The sequence below is a fragment of the Rhineura floridana genome, chromosome 12, assembly GCF_030035675.1.
Source record: "Rhineura floridana isolate rRhiFlo1 chromosome 12, rRhiFlo1.hap2, whole genome shotgun sequence".
Lineage (NCBI taxonomy): Eukaryota > Metazoa > Chordata > Lepidosauria > Squamata > Rhineuridae > Rhineura > Rhineura floridana.
This window is the reverse complement of record NC_084491.1, coordinates 4,041,885-4,068,026: the sequence shown is the minus strand read 5'-3', so window position 1 is coordinate 4,068,026 and position 26,142 is coordinate 4,041,885. Positions and strand designations below refer to the sequence as shown.

The 26,142-nt window shown below is 44.4% G+C and overlaps 1 protein-coding gene across 1 annotated transcript in view; it reads left to right on the top strand.

The window, feature by feature from the left end:
* The window catches only part of SLC4A5 (solute carrier family 4 member 5), a 127,164-nt gene that overhangs the window by 82,788 nt on the left and 18,234 nt on the right, over window positions 1–26,142 (top strand). Inside the window, exons 9-17 of the mRNA XM_061592631.1 lie at window positions 806–963; window positions 2,162–2,249; window positions 2,973–3,127; window positions 4,693–4,848; window positions 7,023–7,197; window positions 8,901–9,034; window positions 9,593–9,864; window positions 24,224–24,288; window positions 24,906–25,106. Of these exons, the coding sequence (XP_061448615.1) occupies window positions 806–963; window positions 2,162–2,249; window positions 2,973–3,127; window positions 4,693–4,848; window positions 7,023–7,197; window positions 8,901–9,034; window positions 9,593–9,864; window positions 24,224–24,288; window positions 24,906–25,106 (1,404 nt within the window). The remainder of the gene's footprint in view (window positions 1–805; window positions 964–2,161; window positions 2,250–2,972; window positions 3,128–4,692; window positions 4,849–7,022; window positions 7,198–8,900; window positions 9,035–9,592; window positions 9,865–24,223; window positions 24,289–24,905; window positions 25,107–26,142) is intronic.

Genomic DNA, 26,142 nt, shown 5'->3' with positions numbered 1-26,142 from the left:
CCATCCTGGTGCCCTCCAGATGTTTTGGACTGCAACTTCCATCTGCCTGAACCATGATATGTCTCTGGGGATGATGTAGTCAGGTCAGGGAAGGCTGATTTAGGAGCATCATTTCAAAATGTTGGCTCACTTCAGGGCTGCTTTTAAACCTGCAGCAATGCCTCAGCCATAAAGTCAATTAAGTCTGTAAAGTTCCTGGGCATCAAAACTGAGAAAAAAACCCACAACTTTCAACAACATAAAAAAAACTAGGCTTACAAGAAGTAAGGCTACTAAGTAGATTGAAATTAAATAAATGGAAATAATAAATAGAAAGACTCTCAATATTTACTGATCACATTTGGGATGTGCAAACCATTTTTGAAGCATGAGAGATGCAAGCAATGAAATGCTTTTGAGGGACTTCAGCATTTGGAGAGGATAACATTTGTTACTGCACAATTTGGGAATGAAAAGTTTGGAATGGGTAGTAACTGAGATAACAGCTGAGGTGTAAAATATGAAATCTGCAGAGACTGGCAGAGAACTTGGTTTGGGACTGGCTTTTGCTGTGGGGGCTGCTCAGGGCACATTTCATGAAAGGAATCTATCGCAGATCTATCACAGAATCCATCACAGATCTAACTGCAGCCACGTTTTGTTGCAAGCGGTCCAGACAGATTCCAAGCAACACATTGCTGCAGGTGGTTCCAGGGAAGAAGTGGCTTCTGCTGCTGAACCATCCGTCACTTTTGTGTAAGTCAGAAAATGCGATCAAAAGAAAGGAATCTCTGATCTTTTTGAGAAATGCTTTCTTTTCTCCCAGCTCAAAAATAAATTCATTAAGAAGATCCCCAAAGATGCTGAAGCCTCTAATGTACTCGTGGGAGAAGTCAATTTCCTGGACAAGCCATTTGTAGCATTTGTCCGGCTCATTCAATCAACCATGCTGGGTGGGGTGACAGAAGTGCCTGTCCCAACGAGGTAGGTGGAGGATTAAAGGAAGGATGTGTGTGCCCCCATCCCACGCCCCAAAAAATTAAAGAGGGAAAGGGTGGCTAAGGGTAGAAACACACTCAATGTTTTGCCAGTTCCATTGCGTCTTTACCTCTCTTTTCTGAAAACTGGGGCAAACCCCACCCCTTTTTCCTGTAAAACCTGGTGGGAGCCGCTGGAGTGCATTTTTAAAAATTCTCTTCTAGGAGATTTCACAACTGATCAGCCAATAAACCCGTTCCCACTGCAGGTGTGGCGAATGGAAACACTTTGATCCGGTGACTAGTGTGTTCACAGCCTAAGTGCAAGGCCTTCAGATGGAACCCTTCTGACCACCATTCCATGACAGTACACACTTTTGCTGGAATCTCATTTTTAAAAGCATTCTTAACTATGCTTCAGTTTTTTATTTCCTACGTTATTACATTTATGTCCTACCTTTCTTTTCTCATCATGCTCAAAGCAGTATCAAAGCAGTAGGTTTCAGGTGGTCAACCATCTGGCCATTGACCAGACCCAGACCTTCTCTAATAAGGCTGCCAGATATTTGCATTTAGCAGAAAAACTACCCATCAGGAGTTATTTTGTGTTCCCAAAGCCATAGGCGCTTGACTCTTTCACTCTATCAGATTAAATATCTGGTAATTGATGTAGTAAGTCCAGTATGCCATGCTACAGGTAGTAGTTATTTCTGTATGGTGTGATCATGGCTATACAGCCTGGCTTATCGTGTGCACAAAACAGTGAGGTGATGTTTCTTATACCCATATCACAGTAAATTCTAGTGAAATTAGCAGAATTTAATTCTGTATAATAGTCACATTTTGGCAGGGCAGACCTGCCTAAACAATATGACTTTCCTGTTAGCTGTTGAAAGGAATATTACCCCCAAGGAGTAGGTGGATTTTACCTCCCCTAGGAGAAGTTTAAGACAGAACTTCAGAAGGGAGCAATAGTTAGAAATAGTTAGTGCAGCTTTCCTCAATCTGGTCCCTCCCACCAATATTTTGGACACCACACCCTATCAGCCCCAGCCAGCATCAGGATTGTAGTCCTAAACATCTGAAGGGGGGCATGTTGGGGGAGGCTGACACCTTGTAACAGACCTTTGATCTGGGAGCAGCACAGTGAGATGGCTTGCAAATCATCATTCATGATTTTTGAGTTTGCTTCTTTTTTTAACCAGATTCCTCTTTATACTTCTGGGTCCCACTGGAAAAGCAAAATCCTACAATGAAATTGGTAGAGCCATTGCAACGCTAATGGTAGATGATGTAAGTGCATTTTGCATGCCTATGTAGATGCCTCCAGTATTTTCTTCAGGTTGCCATCATGCAATGACATAGCATCAGTGTTATGAAAGGCATATTGTCATCTCTGTTATCTTTTCAGCTCCTACTGAAGACCTTCTTCTTTGAACAAGCCTTTGAAGTAGAGACCTTATCCTAGTCTGAGTCTGTGTTGGAATTGTTGTTTAATATGTTTTTTAAAACTTTTTTTCTTAAAGACATTTTATTTTAATATGTTTTTAAGGATGTTTTGTTGTAATATTGTTTAAAGTCTGTTTTTATGATGTTTTAGAATGTTTTTAGTGCTTTTGTTTCCCGCCCTGGGCTCCTACTGGGAGGAAGGGCGGGATATAAATCTAATAAAATAAACAAATAAATAATATTCTGTATCTTGTTCAGAAAGATGGCAAACTGGTAGCCAACTTTGCAAAGGATCTGAACCAAACTATGTTTTTGCTTAAAATGCTCTGTCACACCTCCCTGTCACTCAGGTCAGCACTTTGCATGTTTCCTAGTTCTTGCATTCAGTGATACAAATCTGAAATGGAGACTGGTTTAAATATAAGAAGTGGACAACAAACTGGGATAGTATGTAGAAGACTTACTAGGATCTCTGTTTTTCTTCACTGCTCTGATGCAACTGTTGTTATTATGATGGCGACTTACTCAAATAATCCTTTCCCTCCCTCCCTTCTTGTTTACTTTCAGCTATTCAGTGATGTTGCCTACAAAGCTAGAGACAGAGATGACCTGATAGCTGGAATAGATGAGTTTTTGGATGAAGTCATTGTCCTCCCACCTGGAGAGTGGGATCCAAACATTAGGATAGAACCACCGAAGAAAGTGCCCTCTGCAGAGAAGAGGTAAAAAACAGGCTCTTTTCTGTTGTCACCTGACCTTAGGTAGGCCTGATCTTCATCAGTAAAGTGAACCAAAGTAGTTTTTCATATTATTCTTTTATTTTTTAAATGAAAGCCATTCTGAACGTTCATAGATAACCAGTAAATGTCAGTCAGTACCACTCCAGGCTGGCTCACCCCTCCATCCCTTCTCTTCCCAGTGCCACCGGGATCTCCATTGCTCCTCCTCCTCACTTATTTTTTCCCACTGCTGCATTAGTGGCAGCAACACTGGCTGCTTCCCCTCTACCCCTGGCACATTGCTTCACTCTGAAGAAGGACCTCCCCACAGCTTAGCATTCTGGGCGTGGTGGCCGGAAGAAGGTCTCTGATGCCACCCTGGTTTGCTGCAGTGAAGGAGGGCTGTTTAAACTTAGAAAGAATGTTACAGTTACTTTAAATTCCATTACAATGCAGAACAAAACATAATAAAAGGTTCCAATATTAGTTAGAGATAATCCACCATAACTTTTCATTGGAACTCTAGATGGTTTTTGTACAAACCATCTACAAACCATTATACAAACAAATCATTTTTTTCCATGAAGTCAAAGTGTTTGTTAATTATCATATTAGCGTATGAAGGCTGCAATCCTGAATACACTTACTGGGGAGTAGGCCTCAGTGAACAGGATTGCATGGCATATATGTCATTTAGACAAGTGATGCTGGATACAAAATTTATTTCAATTTTGATCACAATTAAAATAAATGTCTTGAACCAATTCTTTTGGACTGTTGAATCATATGCTGCCTTATTATAATGTGAATTGGTTTCTCTCTTCAGGTATGCCAGCCTTCCCCAATTTGGTTCAATCCAGATCTTTTGGACTATAGTTTTCATTAGCCCCAGCATCTTATGCCGGTGTTGGCTGGGGCTGATGAGAGTTGCAGTCCAAAAGATCTGGAAGGCAGCAGGATGAGGAAGGCTGATGTACTCATATGTTCATTACATCTTAGTCTATCTATAATAAAGACGGGTTATCCATGGGTGTTGATTGCTGTAATTGCATTTATTATTGCTTATAAGCAAGGCTGCATGGTTTAGTTATCTTAGGATTCTCCACCCTTGTAAATAAACAACCTCGGTGCATGCTTCCAGACTTTCACTATTTTCAGATGGGATTCTGTCACTTACCAGCAACTTTGGGTTGTGTAACTGTAGTTGATTGGCAGTTCTTGCACAACAAAGACACTTCCCCAAAAGATTGGACTTTGTGCAATAAGGAAAGTGATGCAATGCCGTGGAAGTGTGGGATAACACTTGGCTTGATGCAACATCGTCTAACCTCCCCTCAAGCAAATCAGAATGAATATTTCAATAGCCAACTTTGTCTAGTCTCCCTGCAAAGAAATCAGGATGAATGCTCAAAAAAAAGGCTCTCTGAAAGTGTCCTGAACGTACTCAGCTATCTGTGATCCTGTACAGAAGCCCTTAAGGAACAGATATTTGCAGATTGGGCTAAACAATGTTGCACTCACTTTGAGCACTAAATTTACTAACCCTCCAATTTTCCACCCTTGCCTAGAAAATCTGTGTTTTCACTGAGTGAAGTTGGACAGATGAATGGCACAGCCACAGGAGCAGGAAGAGGTGGCAGCGAAGGGGGTGGTGGTGGGGGCAGTGAAGATGAAGAGATGCCAGCTGTACATAAGATTGGGGAGGAACTTGTCTGGACTGGAAGGTAAGTAAAATATCTGCACACACTGTGAGGAATATGGAAGAAACAATCTTAGGGGTTGAGGCGAAGTGCTAATTACAGTTATACAGCTGGACATATTTTCCATTTTTTTCTCCCAAGAATGAGAATGGATCCACTTGTTTGGAAAAAGCATATGGTGCAGAGCTCCTGAAACTGTAGTCCAAATTAGATATATGGCAGCAGAAGTGTGTATTTAAACCCGGATCTGCCACAACCATGTCGGAAAGAATTTTTAAACATAGCCCTCTCTTCAGTCTGTCACCTAAGCTGGGTTTCCAGCTATTATTTTCTAGCCAGGCTCAGTTCCAACATCAGAGCCTATCTGGAGAGAAAAAAATCTCCTTGGGGAACAGATTCCAAGGAGACAATCTACACTCCTCACTGCTTTGCCCTCTACCTTCTCCTTTCACATGACGGAGATAAATCCAGGTTTAAATTCAAAAGCTAATTGTCTAGTTTGGCCCTGTATGGCTTCAGAAAATACCATATGTTTGGATGCTGTTCTGACAGGGAATTTTGTAGTTCGTTGCACTGGGGTTCCTTGAGGGAATTGAAGAGACAGGCTTGCAGCAATAAGGTAGGCCTTTATTGGATGACAAGCGTAGGCTTGGTCAGTCTCCCTCTTAGTGAATGGAAAACTGCCACATGGCACTGGTTGCCTGGGGTTTTTATACATTTCAGGACAAAGACTTTAGCATCTACCAATCAGGAGGTTACACATCAGTTTGACATTGCACAGGCATTGCATAGGTACTGTACTTTCTGCATCATGTTCTGGTGAATTTGGCAATGTTCAGTACTTCACATAAAAGTACATTTTCGCCATGAGCTGAGTACTCCAGCTAATGAGCTAAGCAATTTAGGTAAGCATTTTAGCTACTGCAATTTTTCCTACATTTTGGAGAGTTCCATTTCTATTCAGTGTTATCTTGTTTAGGGTACAAGCCGTTCCAAACAAACCAGCACTGTCAGGGAAGACAGCTCCAAGAAGCAGAAGGGTTCTGGCTGGCTACTGAACGTATTAAATGTTAAACTAAACTATTAAACTGTTATAAACCTTTATAGCTTTATAAAAGAATATATTTTGCTTATTGTTTGTATATTTAAAATTTCCCCAACTGCTCCACTCACATTCAGAAATCCCCAAGCCGATGGAATTCCCTAGCCTGTTGGGCTTTCTCCCTGACATAAGGGAGACATTTTGTATCTGTTTCCATGGGGAAGAATTCAGAAAGACAACCTGCCCAGCACAGGACCCAGCAGGAAAAAATAAGCTTGCAAACAAAGGCATGTTCAGTGCCTTGGGACAATCTTAGAAGCCAGAAAGGAGCCCAGTAGGGTGGGGCAGAGAGGATGGTTGTGTTCTGCTGACTAGCACCATCTCCCTCCCTCCCCATGGCCAGCAGAAGTAGGAGACATAGTGCATTACAGGAAATCTAGCCAAAGTTACATGATTTGCATAATATATTCAAGTCACAGAATTCAACTTTTGTGGAAACAGATTATATATATGAAAATGGAAATGGACTGCCTTCAAGTCAATCCCGACTTATGGCGACCCTATGAATAGGGTTCTCATGGTAAGCGGTATTCAGAGGGGTTTACCATTGCTTTCCTCTGAGGCTGAGAGGCAGTGACTGGCCCAAGGTCACCCAGTGAGCTTCGTGGCTGTGTATGGATTTGAACCCTGGTCTCCCAGGTCGTAGTCCAACACACTAACCACTACGCCACACTGGCTCTCTTATATATATATATATAATTTAGTTTTGAGAGCCAGTGTGGTGTAGTGGTTAAGGGGCTGGACTATGACCTGGGAGACCAGAGTTCGAATCCCCACATAGCCACGAAGCTCACTGGGTGACCTTGGGCCAGTCACTGCCTCTCAGCCTCAGAGGAAAGCAATGGTAACCCCCCTCTGAATACCGCTTACCATGAAAACCCTATTCGTAGGGTCGCCCATAAATCGAGATCAACTTGAAGGCAGGCCATTTCCATTAATTTAGTTTTATTCAGCAAAGCACATAAATTAGATTCCAAAAACACAGAAATAAAAATAATCAATTGCATACAACATTAAAGAAAAATAGCAGTCTGTTGCATTTCTTTCTGTGGACACAGCATGGCGTGTACACAGTCTTGTCTGCTCCCTTTTCCAGGTTTTGTGGCGGCCTCTGTTTGGATATCAAGAGGAAGCTGCCCTGGTTTCCCAGTGATTTCTATGGGGGCTTTCACATCCAGTCGATCTCTGCCATCCTCTTCATCTACCTTGGCTGCATCACAAATGCCATTACATTTGGTGGGTTGCTGGGTGATGCAACAGAAAACTACCAGGCAAGTTTGGGCCAAAATGGAGGCTTGAGAAACAGGAGGTGCCACTGTGAGACAGATGGATCAGTTAATTTCCAGTTTGTGCTAGTTTTGAATGTGTTTGTTTATTTATCTATATATTCCTCTTCTCTTTTTTGCATTTATACCCTACCTTTTCTCCAAGGAGCTCAAGGTGGCATACATGGCTCTTCCCCTCCTCATTTTATCCCCAGAATAACCCTGTGAGGAGGTTAGGTTGAGAGGCAGTGACTGGCCCAAGGTCACCCAGCAAACTGGGTGAGATTTGAATCCTGGCCTCCCAGGTCTAGGCCAACACTCTAACCACTACACCACACTGGCTCTCTCTATTCATAAGTCCATTTCATCTTGTATCCACATTAATCTGCAATTTTTTAAAGTCTGTACAAAAATGTGTATTTAAATGCATACTTAAATAAATACTTAAATACATTGCATTTAAATACAGAGCTTTCTCAGTGTACACATTCTAAATGTATTTTGCCCTAAAATATACAATTTGTTACTCATTTTGGTACATTTTGTGAGCCAAAAATTGTGATGCAAAATTCAGAGAGGTGACGCATAATTACGTTCTGATCCATTTATTAGTCTGAGAGGGAGAATTAGGTAACTTTGCTTTAAAATGCAGAGCAAAGAAGATTCTCTTCCATCTCTAGCTGCAGCATCACTATAAGTGGACTTATTTGGCTCCGTGTGGATGAAAGGTTGAGGGGTTAGGGGTATGTGGGTTGTGGTGGGCCTGCAGAAGGCTATACTATACTATGTACCAACTTGAGGTTCTGCTGCAGTTAAATTCTCTGAAATGTCCCAATCTAAAAATCATATCCAACATCTATCCTACTTTAGCCTTCAGCGAAGGTGGAGACAAGTGTGATTTAAAGGAGGGCTCAAAGCTACCATGTGAGCCCAGCTCCGTCACCCAATGCCCAGCTTCACAGGGGAAGGGGAAGGAGGCAGTTTCTTGGTGATATCACAAGTGCCAACCAATCAGCACCATGCACAGCCAGCTTCCGCTGCACCCATTCAGGACATCTTTTTCAGGGCTCAAACCTGGTGAGGAAAGCTGTATTTGGACTGAGCACATTGAAGGTTCAGCCCGTTGGCTCAAAAATTTGTCATGGGTGCCTGTCGTTCATAATGTGGTAGTGATGGCTCCTTACTGGAAAATTATGGACAAACCCACCCAACCCTAACATGAAAAATGAAATGGGCTGCCTTCAAGCCAATTAAGACTTATGGCTACCCTATGAATAGGGTTTTCATGGTAAGCAGCATTCAGAGGGGGTTTACCTTTGCCTCCCCACTGTGCTGTACCAGCTGTAACCTCCCCAACATAGCCACTTTTTAAAGGTTCATAGTCTACCTAAGCAGGAGAAACAAGTTCTCTTTAAGAATAGGTGAGGATACACTTTGTGGGACTGAAGGTGTCTATATGTGGGTGCGTGTGGGTATCGATACATATGTCTGTGTTTGTCTCCAAATGCGGGCAAGTGGAACAGTGCCATGGGGGCCCTCAGACAGACCCAGGTGGTCCCAGAGTTATACCCTGGTATCTGCCGCAATTCCCTCACACTCTTGATTGCATAGCAATGATTGCATTGTAGTTGTTTTGCACCAAATTGATGTCATTTTTGACAGCACTTAAAAGGACACCTGCTGATGTGAGGTTGTGTTCCTCCCACCAGGGGGTCATGGAGAGCTTCCTTGGAACAGCAATGGCGGGCTCTGTGTTCTGCTTCTTTGCTGGGCAGCCCCTCATTATCCTGAGCAGTACAGGACCCATCTTGATTTTTGAAAAGCTGCTCTATGATTTCAGCAAGTAAGTGAAATAATTATTGCACAATTAACTGCAGAAATAAGTTTGCTTCATATTATTGCCCTTAGCTGAATCTGCTGTGGAGTTTAGGATTGCTATATTATGCATTGCTGCTGCTAATTTGTGTTTTAACTGTCTTTTTGTTTTATGTGCTGTGTTTTGTTTTGTTGTGTGTTGAAAACTTCTTTGGTGCTACATCTCTGGTGAAAAGCACTCTACAAAAATTATAAATAAATTAAGGGTTGTAAACAATGCTGCACGTTGGGACTTCCCCTTCCTCTCTTCTTTCCCTGCACGCTCAAAATCTGCTCCAACCCTCTGGGTAAATTTTGTGGGTGTGTGGGGAGGGGCTGCAGGGGAGAGGAGCAAAAAGTTCTGTTGCACAAGTGGAAGTCTGCTGTGCTAGCGGAATAGCAGTATAACTCTAATCCGTTAAATAAAAATAGTAGAGATCAGCTGTGGCAGCATTATTGACATGTTCTTCTTGCATTTTCTTATAAGGATCAAATGCATTTAAAAGGAAAAAGAAAAAGCATTACTTTGATCTGTTACCAATTTCAGAGGCAATGGCATTGACTACATGGAGTTTCGTCTCTGGATTGGCTTGCATTCTTCACTCCAGTGCCTTATCCTGGTGGCTACAGATGCTAGCTTCGTTATAAAATACATCACGCGCTTCACTGAGGAGGGTTTCTCTACTCTTATTAGCTTTATCTTCATCTACGATGCCATCAAGAAGATGATCGGAGCCTTCAAGTACTACCCCATTAATGTAGACTTCAGACCAGACTACGTGACTATGTATAAGTGTGAATGCATTGCTCTAGACCCAGGTGAGTACAAGTCTTGCATCCTCCTGCTGCAAACGCCCCAAGTTGCTTACTTGCCATCCATTGTTCGAACCACAGTATTGTGCTCCTAATGATATCCTGTGCCTCAACAAAATGATTCCTGCGAAAGGTTCCTGAGGGATCTTTGCAAATAGAGGCTGGTTTAAGATAGCAGAGATATCTCCATGTCTTCACATGGGGTTTATTTCACAGTCGTGATACTCCAATACGTTCAAGCCGGTGGCCAGGAGCATTGTGCATAGAGGGTGCATCATGCGGAAGGACTCATCATCAGTTGGGACAATGGGGCAAACATGCAGGAAGTCTCGTGCGTTCAAGTTAAACTTACAGTTAGAGTGTATTGAATAATAACAAATCAGCCAAGCACCCAAGTGTTTGTCAGTTAGAGTCAGAGCTGGCAAAAGACATTTTGCTTCCTACAGCAAAAGACAAGAGTTTGCTCCATGTACAAAAGCTGACCAGAATGGCAGCTGAATCTTACTTCAACATTGTCGGAAGGCAGAGCTGGGGTCCCAATCCCGGGGAGCTGGATCCCGGAGAGTTGGGAGAAGAGTATTCGGATGGATGGCAGAGGGAAGGGGGAGGAACTTCCCCCCTTTGGAGCGAAGACAAAACAGAGGAACTGCCAGTGATAAGGTCGCTTAGCGACGGGGAGCCTGAGCCCTCCCTGGACATTCTCACGCCTCCCCCTCTTTCAGGCTCAGAGCAAGAGGGGAAAGAGGGAGGGCTGCTCACAGCCGAAAAGCGGGGAGGCAGTTTACCATCAGCCCCTCCCCTATCCCCCATCCTGGAATCGGAAACTTCAGAAGAGGAGGGGGTGATGCTTCCCCCCTCACTGCGCACACGCAGACAGCTGAAAAGACAGGAGAGAAGGGGGGGAAGGCAGGCAGTACCTGAGGGGCAGTTAAGGAGGAGCGAAAGATTGTGCGCCCGTTTGGCCCCTTCTTAAAGAACAGGCGGGAAGAAGTCCCTTGCTCTGTCAACTTTCTCCCAATGCCGCAGGACCTGTATCCCTGTATTGCTTCATGAGAAAACGCAGTCTTTGTTTGGACATTACCCTAATAAAACACGAATTAACTACAGCCGTTGGTCTGGTTCCTGAGTCACATCCTGGGCCTGACAGCTTGACAGAGCCACCTAAATCACCCTCAATGCTCTCGTCACTTGACTGGGACAAGATGTCAAAGGGAGCAGCGGGGGGGACGAACCCCACTTCTGAGACGGAAGAAGTGGAACTCTTGAGGACTAAGGTAGCTGATTTGCAGCCGGATGTTCAAGCCCTGCTAGCAGCAGTCAAGGCGCTGAAGACGGATAATCAAACCTTGAAGGCCACGATAGACCAGATGCGAACAGCCCCTCCAGCTGTCGTAGTAAAGGTTCCCATTGGATTGCCCCCAAAATACGCGGGACAAAGTGATCAGTTGGCAACCTTCGTGGCTCAATGTGAGTTATATCTGGATGTCAGGCACACGGAATTTCCAGACGATGGGGCTAAAGTAGCTTTCATGATTAGCCTCCTGGAGGGAGAAGCTGCAAAATGGGTGACTCCGTATCTCGTGAGAAAGGATACTGTCTTAGGAAGGTACAGAGGATTTATACAGGAGATGACCGAGATGTTTCAAGACCCGCAAAGGGCTGAAACAGTAGCGCGGCAACTAGGCGCTCTGAAGCAAGCTAAAGGGACTGTTTCCGAGTACACTAACGCTTTTAAAATTCTGTCCCAGGAAACTGGTTACAATGACGCCGCCCTGATGTTTATGTACCGGAGTGGATTAAATGCTGAAATCCTGAATGAGTTGGCCAGGACCTCCCCCCCCCCCCCGCTGACCTACCAGCGCTCATCCGGCTATGCCTACAGATAGATCACCGGATGGAAGGAAGGCGCCTGGAAAGGAAGCAGGAGGTCCCAAGATACTCAGCCTCAGCATCCCGCAACAAGACCCTTCCCACTGCAGGGATGGCAGGTAATGCAACTGAGGGACAGGGAGGGGCTAGGCCAAGACTGTCGGAAGAAGAAAAGGAAAGACGACGCCGGGAACGTTTATGCTTTTATTGTTCAAAGCCGGGCCATGTGGCCAGAGACTGTGGACTGAAAGGGGGGAAAGCCGAGCCGTCGGGAAACTAGAACACCCAGTCCATGTGCAGGCCGGTGGACTGGGGGCAGCGTTGTATAAAGGCCCCCCAACGATCCAACCTCCCTCAAAGGGGTTGTTGGTCTTGCCTATTCAGATTACAACTTCCAGAGGAGTGGTGTTTAATTCCACTGCCTTAATTGACAGTGGAGCCTCCACAAATTTTATTGATGCAAAGTTAGTCAAGCATCATGGAATTTCCCGGTGGAAACTGGACGCTCCCCTAGCTGTGGAGACTATCGATGGGAGACCCCTGAAGTCAGGAGGGGTGACACAAGCCACGGAGGAAGTGAAACTTCAAATCCCTGGGCACGAAGAGTTCATTTCGCTATACGTGTCAGATCTCTCGAACTTTGAGGTGATTCTGGGAACGCCCTGGCTAGCAAAGCATGAACCCAAAATAAGTTGGAAGGAGGCGGTGGTGTGGTTCACCTCACAGATTTGCCAGGAGAACTGTCAACCTGAAGGAATCAAGAACACCTTAGCGGGGGCAGTGCAAGAGATCGAGCAAGTGACCCTGCCGCCAAAGTATGAAGAATTCAAAGATGTGTTTGATGAAAAAGAGGCAGAGACTTTACCCCCCCACACCGCCCTTACGACTGTGCGATTGACCTAGTGCCAGGAGCCAGCATCCCATCAGGGAGAATCTACTCTCTCACAGAGAATGAGAGGGAGGCCCTGAAGGAATTCCTGGATAAAAACCTGAGGCGAGGATTCATACGCCCCTCACAATCCCCTGCTGGAGCGCCACTATTGTTTGTGAAAAAGAAGGGGGGGGGACTCAGACCCTGTAACGACTATCGCGCATTGAACCAGATCACCATCCCCAACAGCTACCCGCTGCCCCTGATCTCAGAGTTGCTGGACCGACTGCGCTCTGCAAAAATCTTCACGAAGTTGGATTTGAGAGGAGCGTACAATCTGATCAGAATGAAGGAGGGAGATGAATGAAAAACAGGATTCTTGACCGCTTACGGACAGTCTGAATACCTGGTCATGCCGTTTGGGCTTTGTGGAAGCCCAGGAATTTTTCAAAAATTCATGAATGACGTGTTTAGAGACTTGTTGGACACGTATGTAATCTGTTACTTAGATGATATCCTGGTGTTCTCAAGGAACCAGGAAGACCACGACCAGCATGTGAAGACGGTGTTGAAGAGACTGAGAAAAAATCACCTGTATGCTAAATTAGAGAAATGTGGATTTGACTCAAGTCTCTAGACTTCCTTGGATATCGAATCTCAGTGGAAGGCGTGGAGATGGACCCAGGGAAAGTGAGCTGCATATTGGACTGGGGCCAACCTGTCACCAAAAAGGATGTACAACGGTTTTGGGGTTTGCCAATTATTACAGAAAGTTCGTTCCAGGGTTTTCCAAATTAACAGCTCCTCTGACTGACTGTTTAAGGGGGAAGAAGAAGTTTCAATGGACAGAGAACGCCACCAAGGCCTTTGAGGAGCTGAAGAGAAGGTTTGCTACTGAGCCCATTCTGCGCTTTGCTGATCCGAACCGCCCTTTCGTAGTGGAAGCAGATGCTTCAGATTTTGCCATCGGGGGGGTCCTGCTACAATTAGACCAAGAAGGGAAGGAGCTGCACCCCTGTGCGTACTTCTCTCGGAAGTTAAAGCCTGCAGAGAAGAACTACACAGTTTGGGAGAAGGAGCTGCTGGCCATCAAGGACTCTTTTGAAAACTGGAGACAATACCTAGAGGGGACCTCTCATCGAATTGAAGTGCGCTCCGACCACAAGAATCTTGAAAGCCTCCAAACCGCCAGAAAGCTGAACCAGAGACAGATAAGATGGTCCCAGTTCTTCACTAGGTTTAACTTCCAGATTACTTACCATGCCCAAGCCAAAAACCAGAGAGCGGATGCCTTATCCAGACAGCCACAATACAAAGAAAGTGAATCCGAGGACCAGCCTCAGTACGTAATCCCGCCAGAGAAATTAACGTTGGGAGTATGCCAGCCTTCATGGGAAGAGGAACTCAAAAAGGCACAACAAGAAGATGCAGACATGCTAAAATATCAGCAGGAGACGGGACAAGGTCAAGACTCAGAAGTAACCTTTCACTGGAGAAATGGACTGTTATGGTTCAAAACCGCCAGATATGTGCCAGAAGGGGAATTAAGGCTCAGAATCCTACGCCAGTGTCATGATTCCATCACAGCGGGACACTTTGGGATTTACAAGACCATTCAGAACGTGGCCAAGGACTTCTGGTGGCCTAAAATGCGTCGGGATATTGAGAGTTGTGTAAAGTCCTGCTCTGTCTGTCTGTGGACAAAAACACAAACAGGGACACCAGCAGGACTGTTACAACAATTGCCTGTCCCACACGAACCCTGGAAGGACCTCTCCATGGATTTTATAACTGATCTACCCAAGTCCCAAGGAATGACAGCCATCTTAGTAGTGGTGGATCTACTTACCAAAATGGCACACTTTCTTCCTTGTGCAGGGGCCTTAGAGGCTAAAGAAACGGCCAAGTTATTCATAAAAGAAGTCTACCGGCTGCATGGATTGCCAAACAGCGTAGTCTCAGACCGAGGAACTCAGTTCACAGCCAAATTTTGGAGAGCAATGTGGAAACAGTTGCAGACGGAATTAAAACTCTCCTCCGCCCATCACCCCCAGACAGATGGGCAGACGGAACGCTTGAACGCCATTTTGGAAAGATATTTACGAAGTTATGTGTCCTATCAACAGACTGACTGGGTATCATTTGCATTTTGCAGAGTTCGCCTACAACAATTCTCTGCACTCCAGCACTCAACAAACCCTGTTCTTCGCTAATTATGGATGCCATCCTAAAGTCTTTCCAAGCAGCTCAGAAGGAATGCTGGTACCGGCAGCTGAGAACTTCCTTAAGGAATTGCAAGCGGCGCAACAGACACTGAAACAGCAGTTAAACGAAGCCAAAACGGAGTACAAGCAAGTTGCTGACCTTCACAGGAAGGAGCCCCCCCCCTTCAACCGGGAGACCAGGTATGGCTGTCCACCCGCTTCCTCCAGATTCCGGGCAAATGTAGAAAATTACAAGACAAGAGGGTGGGTCCTTTCGAAATAGAAACTCAAATCAATCCCGTGGCGTACTGACTGAAGCTGCCTGACACGTTTAAAATACATCCTGTGTTCCATCGATCCCTCTTAACGAAAGCCGCCCCTCCCAGTGAGTTACGGCCGGAGGAACCTCCCGGAGCTCCACTCCTGGTAAATGAGCAGCTTGAGTTTGAAGTTGAGGAGATCTTAGATTCCAGGATCAGACCCCACAAGCTGCAGTACTTGATTCACTGGAAAGGCTATGGGGTGGCTGACAGATCATGGGAAGATGCAGCTGATGTGCATGCTCCAGAATTGGTAAAACTTTTCCATCAACGTTTTCCCCACCGTCCCAAGCCAGACAAGGGGAGGGGGGCACAGCCTGGGAGGGGGGATGGTGTCGGAAGGCAGAGCTGGGGTCCCAATCCCGGGGAGCTGGATCCCGGAGAGTTGGGAGAAGAGTATTCAGATGGATGGCAGAGGGAAGGGGGAGGAACTTCCCCCCCTTTGGAGCGAAGACGAAACAGAGGAACTGCCAGTGATAAGGTCGCTTAGCGACGGGGAGCCTGAGCCCTCCCTGGACATTCTCACGCCTCCCCCTCTTTCAGGCTCAGAGCAAGAGGGGAAAGAGGGAGGGCTGCTCACAGCCGAAAAGCGGGGAGGCAGTTTACCACCAGCCCCTCCCCTATCCCCCATCCTGGAATCGGAAACTTCAGAAGAGGAGGGGGTGATACTTCCCCCCTCACCGCGCACACGCAGACAGCTGAAAAGACAGGAGAGAAGGGGGGGAAGGCGGGCAGTACCTGAGGGGCAGTTAAGGAGGAGCGAAAGATTGTGCGCCCGTTTGGCCCCTTCTTAAAGAACAGGCGGGAAGAAGTCCCTTGCTCTGTCAACTTTCTCCCAATGCCGCAGGACCTGTATCCCTGTATTGCTTCATGAGAAAACGCAGTCTTTGTTTGGACATTACCCTAATAAAACACGAATTAACTACAGCCGTTGGTCTGGTTCCTGAGTCACATCCTGGGCCTGACAAACATTGGCAATGGGATAGTGTCCTCTAGGGCACCTGAAGAGAGCAGGCTAGTTTATAGGGGTGCGGTATAGGGCAGAGCCCCCTTGCACATATAGGGTTGTATTCAACTTAGTCCTACTCAGAGTAGACCCATTGAAATGAATGGCTCTGTTTATTAATTTCAGTAGGTCTACTCTGAGTAAAATTGACTAACCCCCCCCCATGGCTCTGCTCTCCAACTGAGGAGAATGGTTCTGAGCTTTAAGGAAGAACAGCTGAGGGTCTCAGGCTACTGCCCTACCAGTGTATGCCATCTGAAGCGACAGGTTCTCCACCCAAAGCTCCAAGACTGTTTCAGTCTCATATGTGAAAGCAAGTAAGACCTTTTACTTATGTATTCCCTCCGCTCAACCAAGTGATGGATCACAAAGGGGAGTTCCTGTATCCTGACATATCAGGTCACATGCATGGAATGCAACAGTGAGTTCAGAAGTCAGCTTCTTTAGGTTTTCAGCTTCCTGGGTTTTTTAAATGCAAGTGTCTTGCAATCCTTTTGGCTGTGAAGTTAAGCTTGAAAACGTGTGTGAAATTCCAGAAAGGGACACAGCACTGATACTGAGCATTGTACTTGTCCCTCTATAAAAATACATCCCAGCATACCATATTACAAATAGGAAAATATAAGCAAATTTGCACAATTTTTCCCAGATGCAGAAGTCAGTTTTTCTTTGGTGCTGAATTTGAGATACCTTCACACCAAGTTGTGCAAAGTTTTTTTAGTATAATCAGTCAGCAAGCTCTGTCGAAAATACTCCCAAGAAGAAGAAGTCTTCATTTTTAGTTGAGTTTTTTTTTAAAAAAAATTAAGTTTATACAATCCAACTCTGATTTATGTGTAAGATAAGTTTGTGAAGTTTGTGATAATTCAGATCTGTGGAAAACACTCCCCCTTCTCCTATGGATCCTTGCGTATCCACATCCACATGGCATGATGAACATATTCTGGAATTCTCTTGTGCAAGAATTACCAAAGTCTCCAGACCACAACACAGAGTTGTTCATGCTCTTGGACATAGTACTTTTCTCTCAATAAAAATACACCCCAACATAACACATTACAAAAAATTGGGAAATTTAAGCACATTTCTTGCTTGGTCAGGAGAACTTCCGGTTAATTTTCTCTCCTCTCTTTGGTACCAGAGCAGAGTTTTCAAATAATGACACCAAGTAATTATGACAATTGTAAATGGAGAAACATCTTAATTCATTCTCCTGGAAATATTGGATTGGATTCCATAGGGGCATTGCCTCTCTAGTTTTTATCATCCAACGCTATAAATTCAGGGTAAATGATAATCATCTAAGCTAGATTATAATGTCATCTAGGTCAGAGGTGAGCAGATGGTAAATCAAGACCTACTGTTGATCTCTGAGTGATTTGCGGTAGATCAGCAAAGGGTTTTGACTTTAACAATGTGTTAAAGTTTGATTTGATTTGATTTGATTTTAATATTTCTACCCCGCCTTCTGGCCAAAAGACCCTCAAGGCGGCTTACAAAAAAAAGTAAGTCAATTTACAAAGTTGACTTCAACAAGAACAATGTGACTGTTCCCACCTGCTAAAACCAAGAATGCTAACCAGGAGACAGGAGTGGACTTTGTGAAAGAACTGTGAGCTCAGCTCACAGTTACTGGTACTGAAAACAAATTCCTCAGCTCACAAAGTATTCAGAAGCACCCTCTTCCTTAACCCTACTTGTGTGTCCTTTGCACTTGGCAGATCTTGGGATTCTTTTTTTAAAAAGTAGATGCAGTAAACCTGAAGTCTGCTCATCCCTGTCATCAGTCATCATCTAGATATGTCTCAGCTATCAACCACAAAGTTAAAAAAGAAGCCTTATGGGATAAAAAAGTTTTTAAACTGTCCTTAAAAACAGACAAATCTGATGGGGAGAGAATTCCAAAATCTTAGTGCCAGAAGGCCCTGCCTGTCTCCGATATTCAACGTCTGATTTACAGGAAGACCAGAGAGCTGAGCCTGACTCCGATATGTTCATATGGGCAAAGTTTTTTTCCAGATAATCAGGTCCCAGATTGCTTAGGGCTTTAAAAGTCAATGGTAGCACCTAACTCAGAAACAAATTGTCAATAAACTATCTTGGTCCTATCAGTATTCTAGCTACCACTTTATGCAGCAGTTGAAGTATGGCTGTGCACCAGATCTGGCCAAAGTCCATATCCTGAACCAAAATAGGCCAATTCAGGTGGATCTGAGCTTTGGCCAGATCAGGTTGAGATAGCCCCAGATCTTAATGGGTTGAGTGGCCCATCTGGAACAATCCGGGACTGTCAAAAGGCAGGGCAGTGAAGCAGCAGGGGAAAGAAGGAGATGTGGGCAGTCTCTGCAGAGAGCAGCAATGTTTGCAAAAGGGCTTTCAAACAGCCCTGCACTGCACTTTGTCTGTGCATGGCTGTTTCCAACAGGAGAGCACTTTTACACAGCCAAACTGGGCAAGATTGAACGCTGAGCAGAGCTCAAGCCTGCTGACTGTGGGGGTCTGCTTCACCAGTGCATTCCTTCCACACATTCCCTGTGTACACACACGCTTAAATAAGCCCAATTATGCCACCTTGCGCATCAGCGCACACGCCTGCCATAATCAAAGATGGGAAGATCACTCACTATTTTGGGTGATGGTAGGCATGTGCACTGATGTGTAAGGTGAAGCGACCGGAGGTATTAAAGTGCAGCTACATGGACATGTAGGAGTGCTGCTGGCTGAGAGAGTGGCACTCCTGCTCCGCAATCTGTGCCACCGTCTAGTCACAGCCCGCGACCTGATGCTGGTGGGGATCATGAAGTGGGGGCTCCACCTTCCCAGCCGCAGGGCCTTTGGCCAGCTGCAGGGCCCTCAGCCAGTGCCCAACCTGGCCACCCACTGGTGCCAGGTCCTGATTCCCCTTGATTCTTGATCCCCTGCAGGGAATGTGCTAGCAAAGCAACACCCAGCAGGACTGAACCTTCTGTTTACCTGCTGGTTAGCAGATGGTTTAATCATGCTCTCTGCAGTGCAGTCAGGAACGGAGGGTTATGGAGACACAGCACCTCCTTCTTCCCTTCCCAGCCACATGTTTAATAGGATTTAAACCTCTAATGAAACATTAGGCCCAACCCCTAAATTGATTCCGGTCCCAGGTTGGGCTGGGGTCACTCTGAAGTGCTGGATTGGGGTGGCTGTTCATAGCCCTAAATTGAAATTTTCCCCATCACTCTTTAAGGGAAGCCTGACATAGGGAGTAAAGGTCTGGATGTAACCAGTAGTACATGAGCTACTGAGATTAGATCCATTCTCTCCAGGCAGGGCCTAATCTAGTGTGTCAGATGAAGCTGATCAAAGCTGCTCCCAGAGACCAACTTCCCTGGAGAATCTGAGGACAGGGTCTTGTGCTGAATGTTTATTCTAGTCAATATAGGTCTTACTGGTTCTAAGTATCATGCATGCAAACAACCTTAGTCACTTCCTCTCTGTATCACTAAGCCAACCTTCCCCAATCTGGTGCCCACTTGGTGTTTTAGACTACAGTTGTTGTCCAAAATATCCAGAGGGCCACAAGTTGGGGAAGGTTGCACTAAGCAGTGTACAAAATGCTTTAAGATTCTTTCCTATCACAACTTTTCCTTACCACACCAAGTAAAATAGGGGAGTGACTTGTCTGAGGTTCCCCAGTCAGCTTCATGGCTAAGATTTGAACATACATCTCCCATAGACAAACCCAACACTCTGTCCACAGACTACACCAGGCATTCTCATTTCCATGCCCAACTGAAGGTGCATGGCAATGAGTCAGCATTTGCCTTGCCAACTGCAGCCAAGAGTTCCAGTGAGTTCAAAGATTTCTTCAGGGGCGTCTGATGTGTGCACAGCGGCTTCCCCAAACACTTCCATGGAGGGAAGCTGCTCAATGTGTGCACAGCTCTGTTTTTTCCATTGAAAAAACTGGAACAATGGACATACACACGAGCTGTTTGTGTGCACCAGAGCTCACACAAGAGCAGAGAAAAGGTTTTTCACCTATGCTTTGCCTGATTCAAAGGAAACTGATGCAGACTGGAATACTAGATACCAAACAATATTTCTGGATAACCATTCTGCTCTCAATGGCTGCGGCAATCCCCAGATCCATTTCCAGTCACCAAGAAATCATGAATGGGATTTAGTTCTTAGATGAGAGTTAGGTTAATTTGGCCTGAGCAATACAAATGAGGCCATGTAACTTTGTGGGGGCAATCAGAAATGGATCCTGAACTATACTGAGACCGGCTGGTCTGCACACTAATTTGGTACAATCTCTTAGAATTTTGTTTGTTGTTGATGGTCCTTCCACAGATGAGCTTGTCTGGGGAAAACAACTTAATTTTGCTATTTTATGTTTTTACATAAAAGGTATCAGATTTAAACTTCTCTCTATTTTGAAAGTGTTTGCTATAATTTCCCTTTTGGTCCCTTTTTTCTTTTGCTAGTTATGATTTTTTTTATTATTGTAACTGACTTGTCCCATATTTGTCTCTGCTGCACGCATATGATTGGCTGCTTTCAATCTCAAGTGAGTATCATTTTATAAATATTAAAATTATTTAATATTTGATACTCGTTCCTTTTTTTGCTTTTACTTATCACTTTTATCTCTACTTCCAAGTATGCAGAGCCTATATAAAGTGGTTCAGGAGCCTTCTCATCCAAACCCTTTTTTAAACAAGTTAAAATACAACCAATACCACAGAATTCTTTTAAGTTGGGTAATGAAATAATTGCTTTTTAAGCTGTTAGAAATCACAAAATATGTCTGGTTCTGGGAAAACTGACAGTTTTGGAGAGAAACATTGTTGTAATAAGGGACTTTGGAATTAATACGAGCAATTTCTCCATTCGCTTAACCTTGCTTCTCCTCAGCCATGGAGTATTTAAAGCACCAAAAACTCTGATTCTAACCCAGCAATCACTTCTCCTTCAATAATTCTTGTCGTGTTGTCCACCACTGGAAAGGTTCAAAATCACTAACATAATGCAGTTCCCTAGCTTGGCTTAGTGATGTCAGGATTAAAATCAAATATGCATTTCTGCACAAAATTCCTCATGTTGGGCCTTATTCGGACTGATAAGAGTTATTTTCAGCCACGTATTTTCCTGTTGCTACTCTTACCATAGGACCCTCTGTGGCACAGAGTGGTAAGCGGCAGTAACGCAGCCAAAGCTCTGCTCACGGCTGGAGTTCGATTCCAACGGAAGGAGGAAGTCGAATCTCCGGTAAAAGGGGTCGAGGTCCACTCAGCCTTCCCTCCATCCGTGGTACCCGGCATATGCTGGGGGGAAAAGAAAAGCCGGGGACGGAACTGGCAATCCCACCCCATATATACGGTCTGCCTAGTAAACGTCGCAAGACGTCACCCTAAGAGTCGGAAATGACTCGCACTGCAAGTGCGGGGACACCTTTACCTTTTACCATTCTGTAATTCTGAGGAGGGACGACTTAAGTATTTGCTATCCTGCAAAGCAAGGAGGCTTCCCAATAAGAGATCTTGACTGCTTGAGGTCTGGTCTCCATAACCTCAATGGCTTTTTTTTTTGTCCTTTTTTGGTGACGGGACTCACTGGTATGAAGTCTCACCATCACTTCTTCTTTTTTGCTGCCCGTGGCATCTATTACATGCTGACACCCACAGCAGTTTTATCAGGACACAGGGACCTGCAAAAAGCACAGGGTAGGAGAAATAGGCCAGCTGCATCATTGGCTATACAGCCTGGGGCTTCATGAACACCTTGAACTCCCTCGTGGGTGTCTAGGACTGGTTTGGAGATAAATGTTGCAGTCCTGTCCATGTCTACAGCTTGAGGCAGTAGAGACCTGGGAGGAGGCACCTGGGGGGGTTGCCTTGATCATCAGCTGTTCAATGCCCCCAGCAGATATCTGAGATGGAAGGTGTGGCCTACAGCTGGTACAGGCAAGGTAATCTGTTGCAGACCCTTAAAACTACCTGTGACCTCAAGCATTTCCTTGACCAAGACAGACTACATTTGTAAAGTAAGGATAACGCTGATTTATTTTGGATCTTTGACTTTGTTAATATTTGCAAAAGCATATATTTTTAGATCCTCTGGAATAAAATTCTGGAGCAGTGTTACAAGGTTTGTTTTTGTTTCAGTGCTGCAATTTGGAATTTCTTCTGGGAAAGGTGGGTGGGAAGGGATTGAGAGAATCCTCTTTCTTGCAATAAGAATCCAGGATGGCATATGAAGAACATTTTAAAAGACGATGTTATCCTCTGGCCACAGATTTTGGAGCAAGTGGATGCGTTCCTTTATTTGTCTTGTCCATAGTGGTGATCCTTGGCAGGGATGGAGGAACCCTACCAATTGAAGCTTCTCATTTTTCCAATCTTACATTCAGCATTCTTCGTCATTTTGCATTTTTTTAAAACAATCTACGTTTTCATGCATATTTCTCCTAATATACACATTTTTGTACACAATTTTGCCTAATATACATATTTTGGGAGTCATGTTTTTGTTTGTTTGTTTTAAAAAGTAAGTCATCAGTCTTGACCCAGTGGGTCAGTTCTACCTTAGTGTTGCCACTTTCTCCCATCTCATAAACACAACTCTGTACCAGATGGGTATCCTGTCTGTTTTGAACTGTAATCTTCCCAGTGTTTCCAAAATGTGATTATTTTGAGGCAGCAGTGAGTAATTTTGTTAACAACAGCAGAAACAACACAATGGCCAACCATGACAGTACGGAGAATGTCACTAGTGCCTGGTGCACATTGGAACTGGTGGGGTGGAAGTCAGAGAGACCAGCGGGAGATGTAGCCAGCCAGAGCCAACGACAGACAGAGAGGGAGCGTATGACAGGCGGGGCCAACTAATTCTAGTTCTGTCTCCATCCTCCTTCCTGCTGAGTTGTACAAAAGCAGCACTGAGGCAGAAGCTGGCAGGTGGTGTCAGCCCTTCGACTGGTTGATGTAAGCAAGATGGCAGGCTGAGGTCACACTGAGGTTGGTAGAGCAGAGCCCCATTCGCTTTAATGGTCCAGCCTTCACTGGAAAATATTTGTGTCCTACTGGGATAGGCTTCAAGGAGCTTGCCAGGATAAATTGTTCTCCCCCATGCTCAACTCACCTTAACCCTTCAAAGTAGGTTACTGAGAGATCGTGACTAGCCCAAGATCATCAGTGAGCTTCGTAGCTGAGTGGGGATTTTAACATGGGTCTTCCTAGTTCTAGCCCAGCTTTTGTCAGCCTGGTGCCCTCCAGATGTTTTAGACTACAACTCCCATCAGCCTAAGCCAGCACAATCACACTACCTAGGGCTGATGGGAGTTGTAGTTCAAAACATCTGTAGGGCACCAGATTGTCAATGGCTATAACCTATAACCATCACATTACACATTCTCTATTGAAAATGGCTCTATATTTTTGGTATAGTCACATATTTGTAGCTAACCTGTCTGGAAAGAAATATGAGATCAAATAAAGATCCATTGCTGACTCTTCCAAGATGGAGAGTTTTGTGCGCAGCTGGAAATCCTACCCTCTCTAAGCCATGCATAATACAGACTTTCAAGGAGCTGTGGCACTCTATAGCTCTAAGAGAAGGTAGCTTTTGATATGTCCTTGGGTGTATCTAATACAGTTTTGTGAAGTCACCCCCTGGAATGCCAAATTGGAGAGCCCCACATTATGTTAATCAGGGAGAAGTTTCTGCTGGAGTTGGAACCAAGGGAATTTGTCTTCCAGCTTGCAAAACCTCAGTCATACAGGCAGATATTTCCTTCTTCACCCACCTGTCATTCTTGTATTATCCTGGGCTTCCTTATGTCGCATTCCCAAATTTAGTTAGAGTTTTGTCAGTGTTTCAAGCGGTGTGCCTCCTGATGATGAGATTGTCCTGTAAGTGAATGGGGATTCTGGTTCCCCTCTGGAATTTGTAAATGAATATAGATTCTGCTTCTCTGTTATCTGTAAAATGGCAATTATTCAAAAATGGCTCAAACCTGTGGAGTTAACTATGGTTTCTTAAGCAAGATTTCATATCTGGAGTAAGACCTTTTCATAATATATCTTTTTAAAAATCTTAACAAACTCCTTTTCTGCAGTGAATACAACATCCTTGTTTAATGCTTCAGCTCCACTGGCACCAAATAACACTAACATTTCTATGGTAAGTAGCTGGGATTTCCTCCCCCTTCTTCTCCCACCCCCCCGATAAAATGATTTTTTTAAAAAAAAGTTTTACTTTACAGTAAGCAAAATGAGATAAAGCAAAATGCTTTTACAGTAAGCAAAATGAGATTCTCTCAGTTCCTTGGGCCCCAGGACTTTGAATGTCAACATAAGCACCTTTGAACTGGGCTTGGTTATCATGGTTATGTCAGAAAGGAAAGTTTTAAAAATGCAAGCAAAGACTTGTAATAGCAGAAGCAGCCCTGATTCCACTGGTTTTATCTGATTTTATATTCTCCAAAATGTTTTTAAATGGGTCAAACTTGTTGAAGAGGGAATGAATGTTAATTATTATAATCTTCAAAACAACTGCTCAAATTTGAAAAACTGTAAACATTCAGTTCTGTTACTAATGTTCAGCGTATATGCATACAGTAGACTTCCCCCAGTAAGCTTTTCAAAGTGGGCAGCGATCAGCAAGCTTTTATCTGCTGCATTCAAGAGTTCTGTGGCTTTTCAGTTTTATATGACTAACAGCATTTTAGTTTACAGTGATAACAAATGATTGCTTAGTATCCTAAAAATACTATGGTTTGCTTTCTTCCACCCTTCAAGTACAATCCTATGAATGTAACAGCTCTGGATTGGACTCAGCTAAGCAAAAAGGAATGCCTCAAGTATGGAGGAAGTCTGGTGGGGAAATCCTGTACATTTGTCCCCGACTTGGCCCTCATGTCTTTCATTCTCTTCTTCGGGACTTATTCCATGACTTTGACTTTGAAAAAGTTCAAGTTCAGTCGCTACTTTCCTACTAAGGTAAGTAAAAATCACAGATACTTTAGCCTTCCCCAACCTGGTGCCCTCCAAGTGTTTTGGACTAGAACTCCCATCAGCCCTGGTACAGATGTGATGGCTGGGGCTATGGGATTTGTAGTCCAAAACTCCTGGAAAGCACCAGACTGGGGAAGAGTGTTCTGAACTCCAAATACTGTGGTTTTCAATCACAAATTGCAAAATGGCCACCTGGATATAGTCAGGAAACTGGCACACATATCCAAGCCGACAGTGAGCTCTGTGGGATGGGCACAGAACCAGATCAAAGGGCGTGAAGGGGTAGCAGGAAAAGAGCTTGCGGCCAAGAAATGTCTATAGGCTGCATGTTAATCAGTTATCTCCAATCTTCTTTTTTCAGACTAGATCAAGGTATTAGGTAGATGCAGATGTACAAATTATTAAGGAAAGAATAATTCCAGTTCTAAGAGAAAGCACATCTGCAGAGAGAACACGGAAAGATTTCTTTCTGAGCCAATGAGGTACAAAACTGAAATAAAATGAAATGTGAACTGGTTGTCTTTACCAGCCTGAATTATAACCTTGATGCCTCTGTCTGAGGACTCATCTACACGGTGGTTGAGTGTGTGTTTGGTGCTACTCATATCTCCTTTTAATTCACATAGTTCATATGACGTTACTGGCAAACAGAAGCTATCACGCAGTTTTCCCTCTGTAAATCCATACTAATTCAATCTTCTGATAATATGAAAAGGGAGAAAAAAAGGTCTTCAATCCGTATCTCTACTGCTTGCAGATGCTTTGCTCCAATGCTTTTAGGTGGGTGTGTCAATCATTCCCTTCTCCACACCCACTCCTTCCACCTCCCTTTGTTCATTTTGCTTCCTGTGGGCTGACAAGCATCTTCCAGCTGCTCACCTCCGTTCTGCTGGCCTTTTTTATGTTGCTGCAAACCATGCCTTATTTTTCTTTCCCCCCTAACTTGTGCGCAAAATCATAACACTGCTCAAACAAAAATTTCTATTTCAGCTGCATTGTACCAGTGAAAATACAAATAATC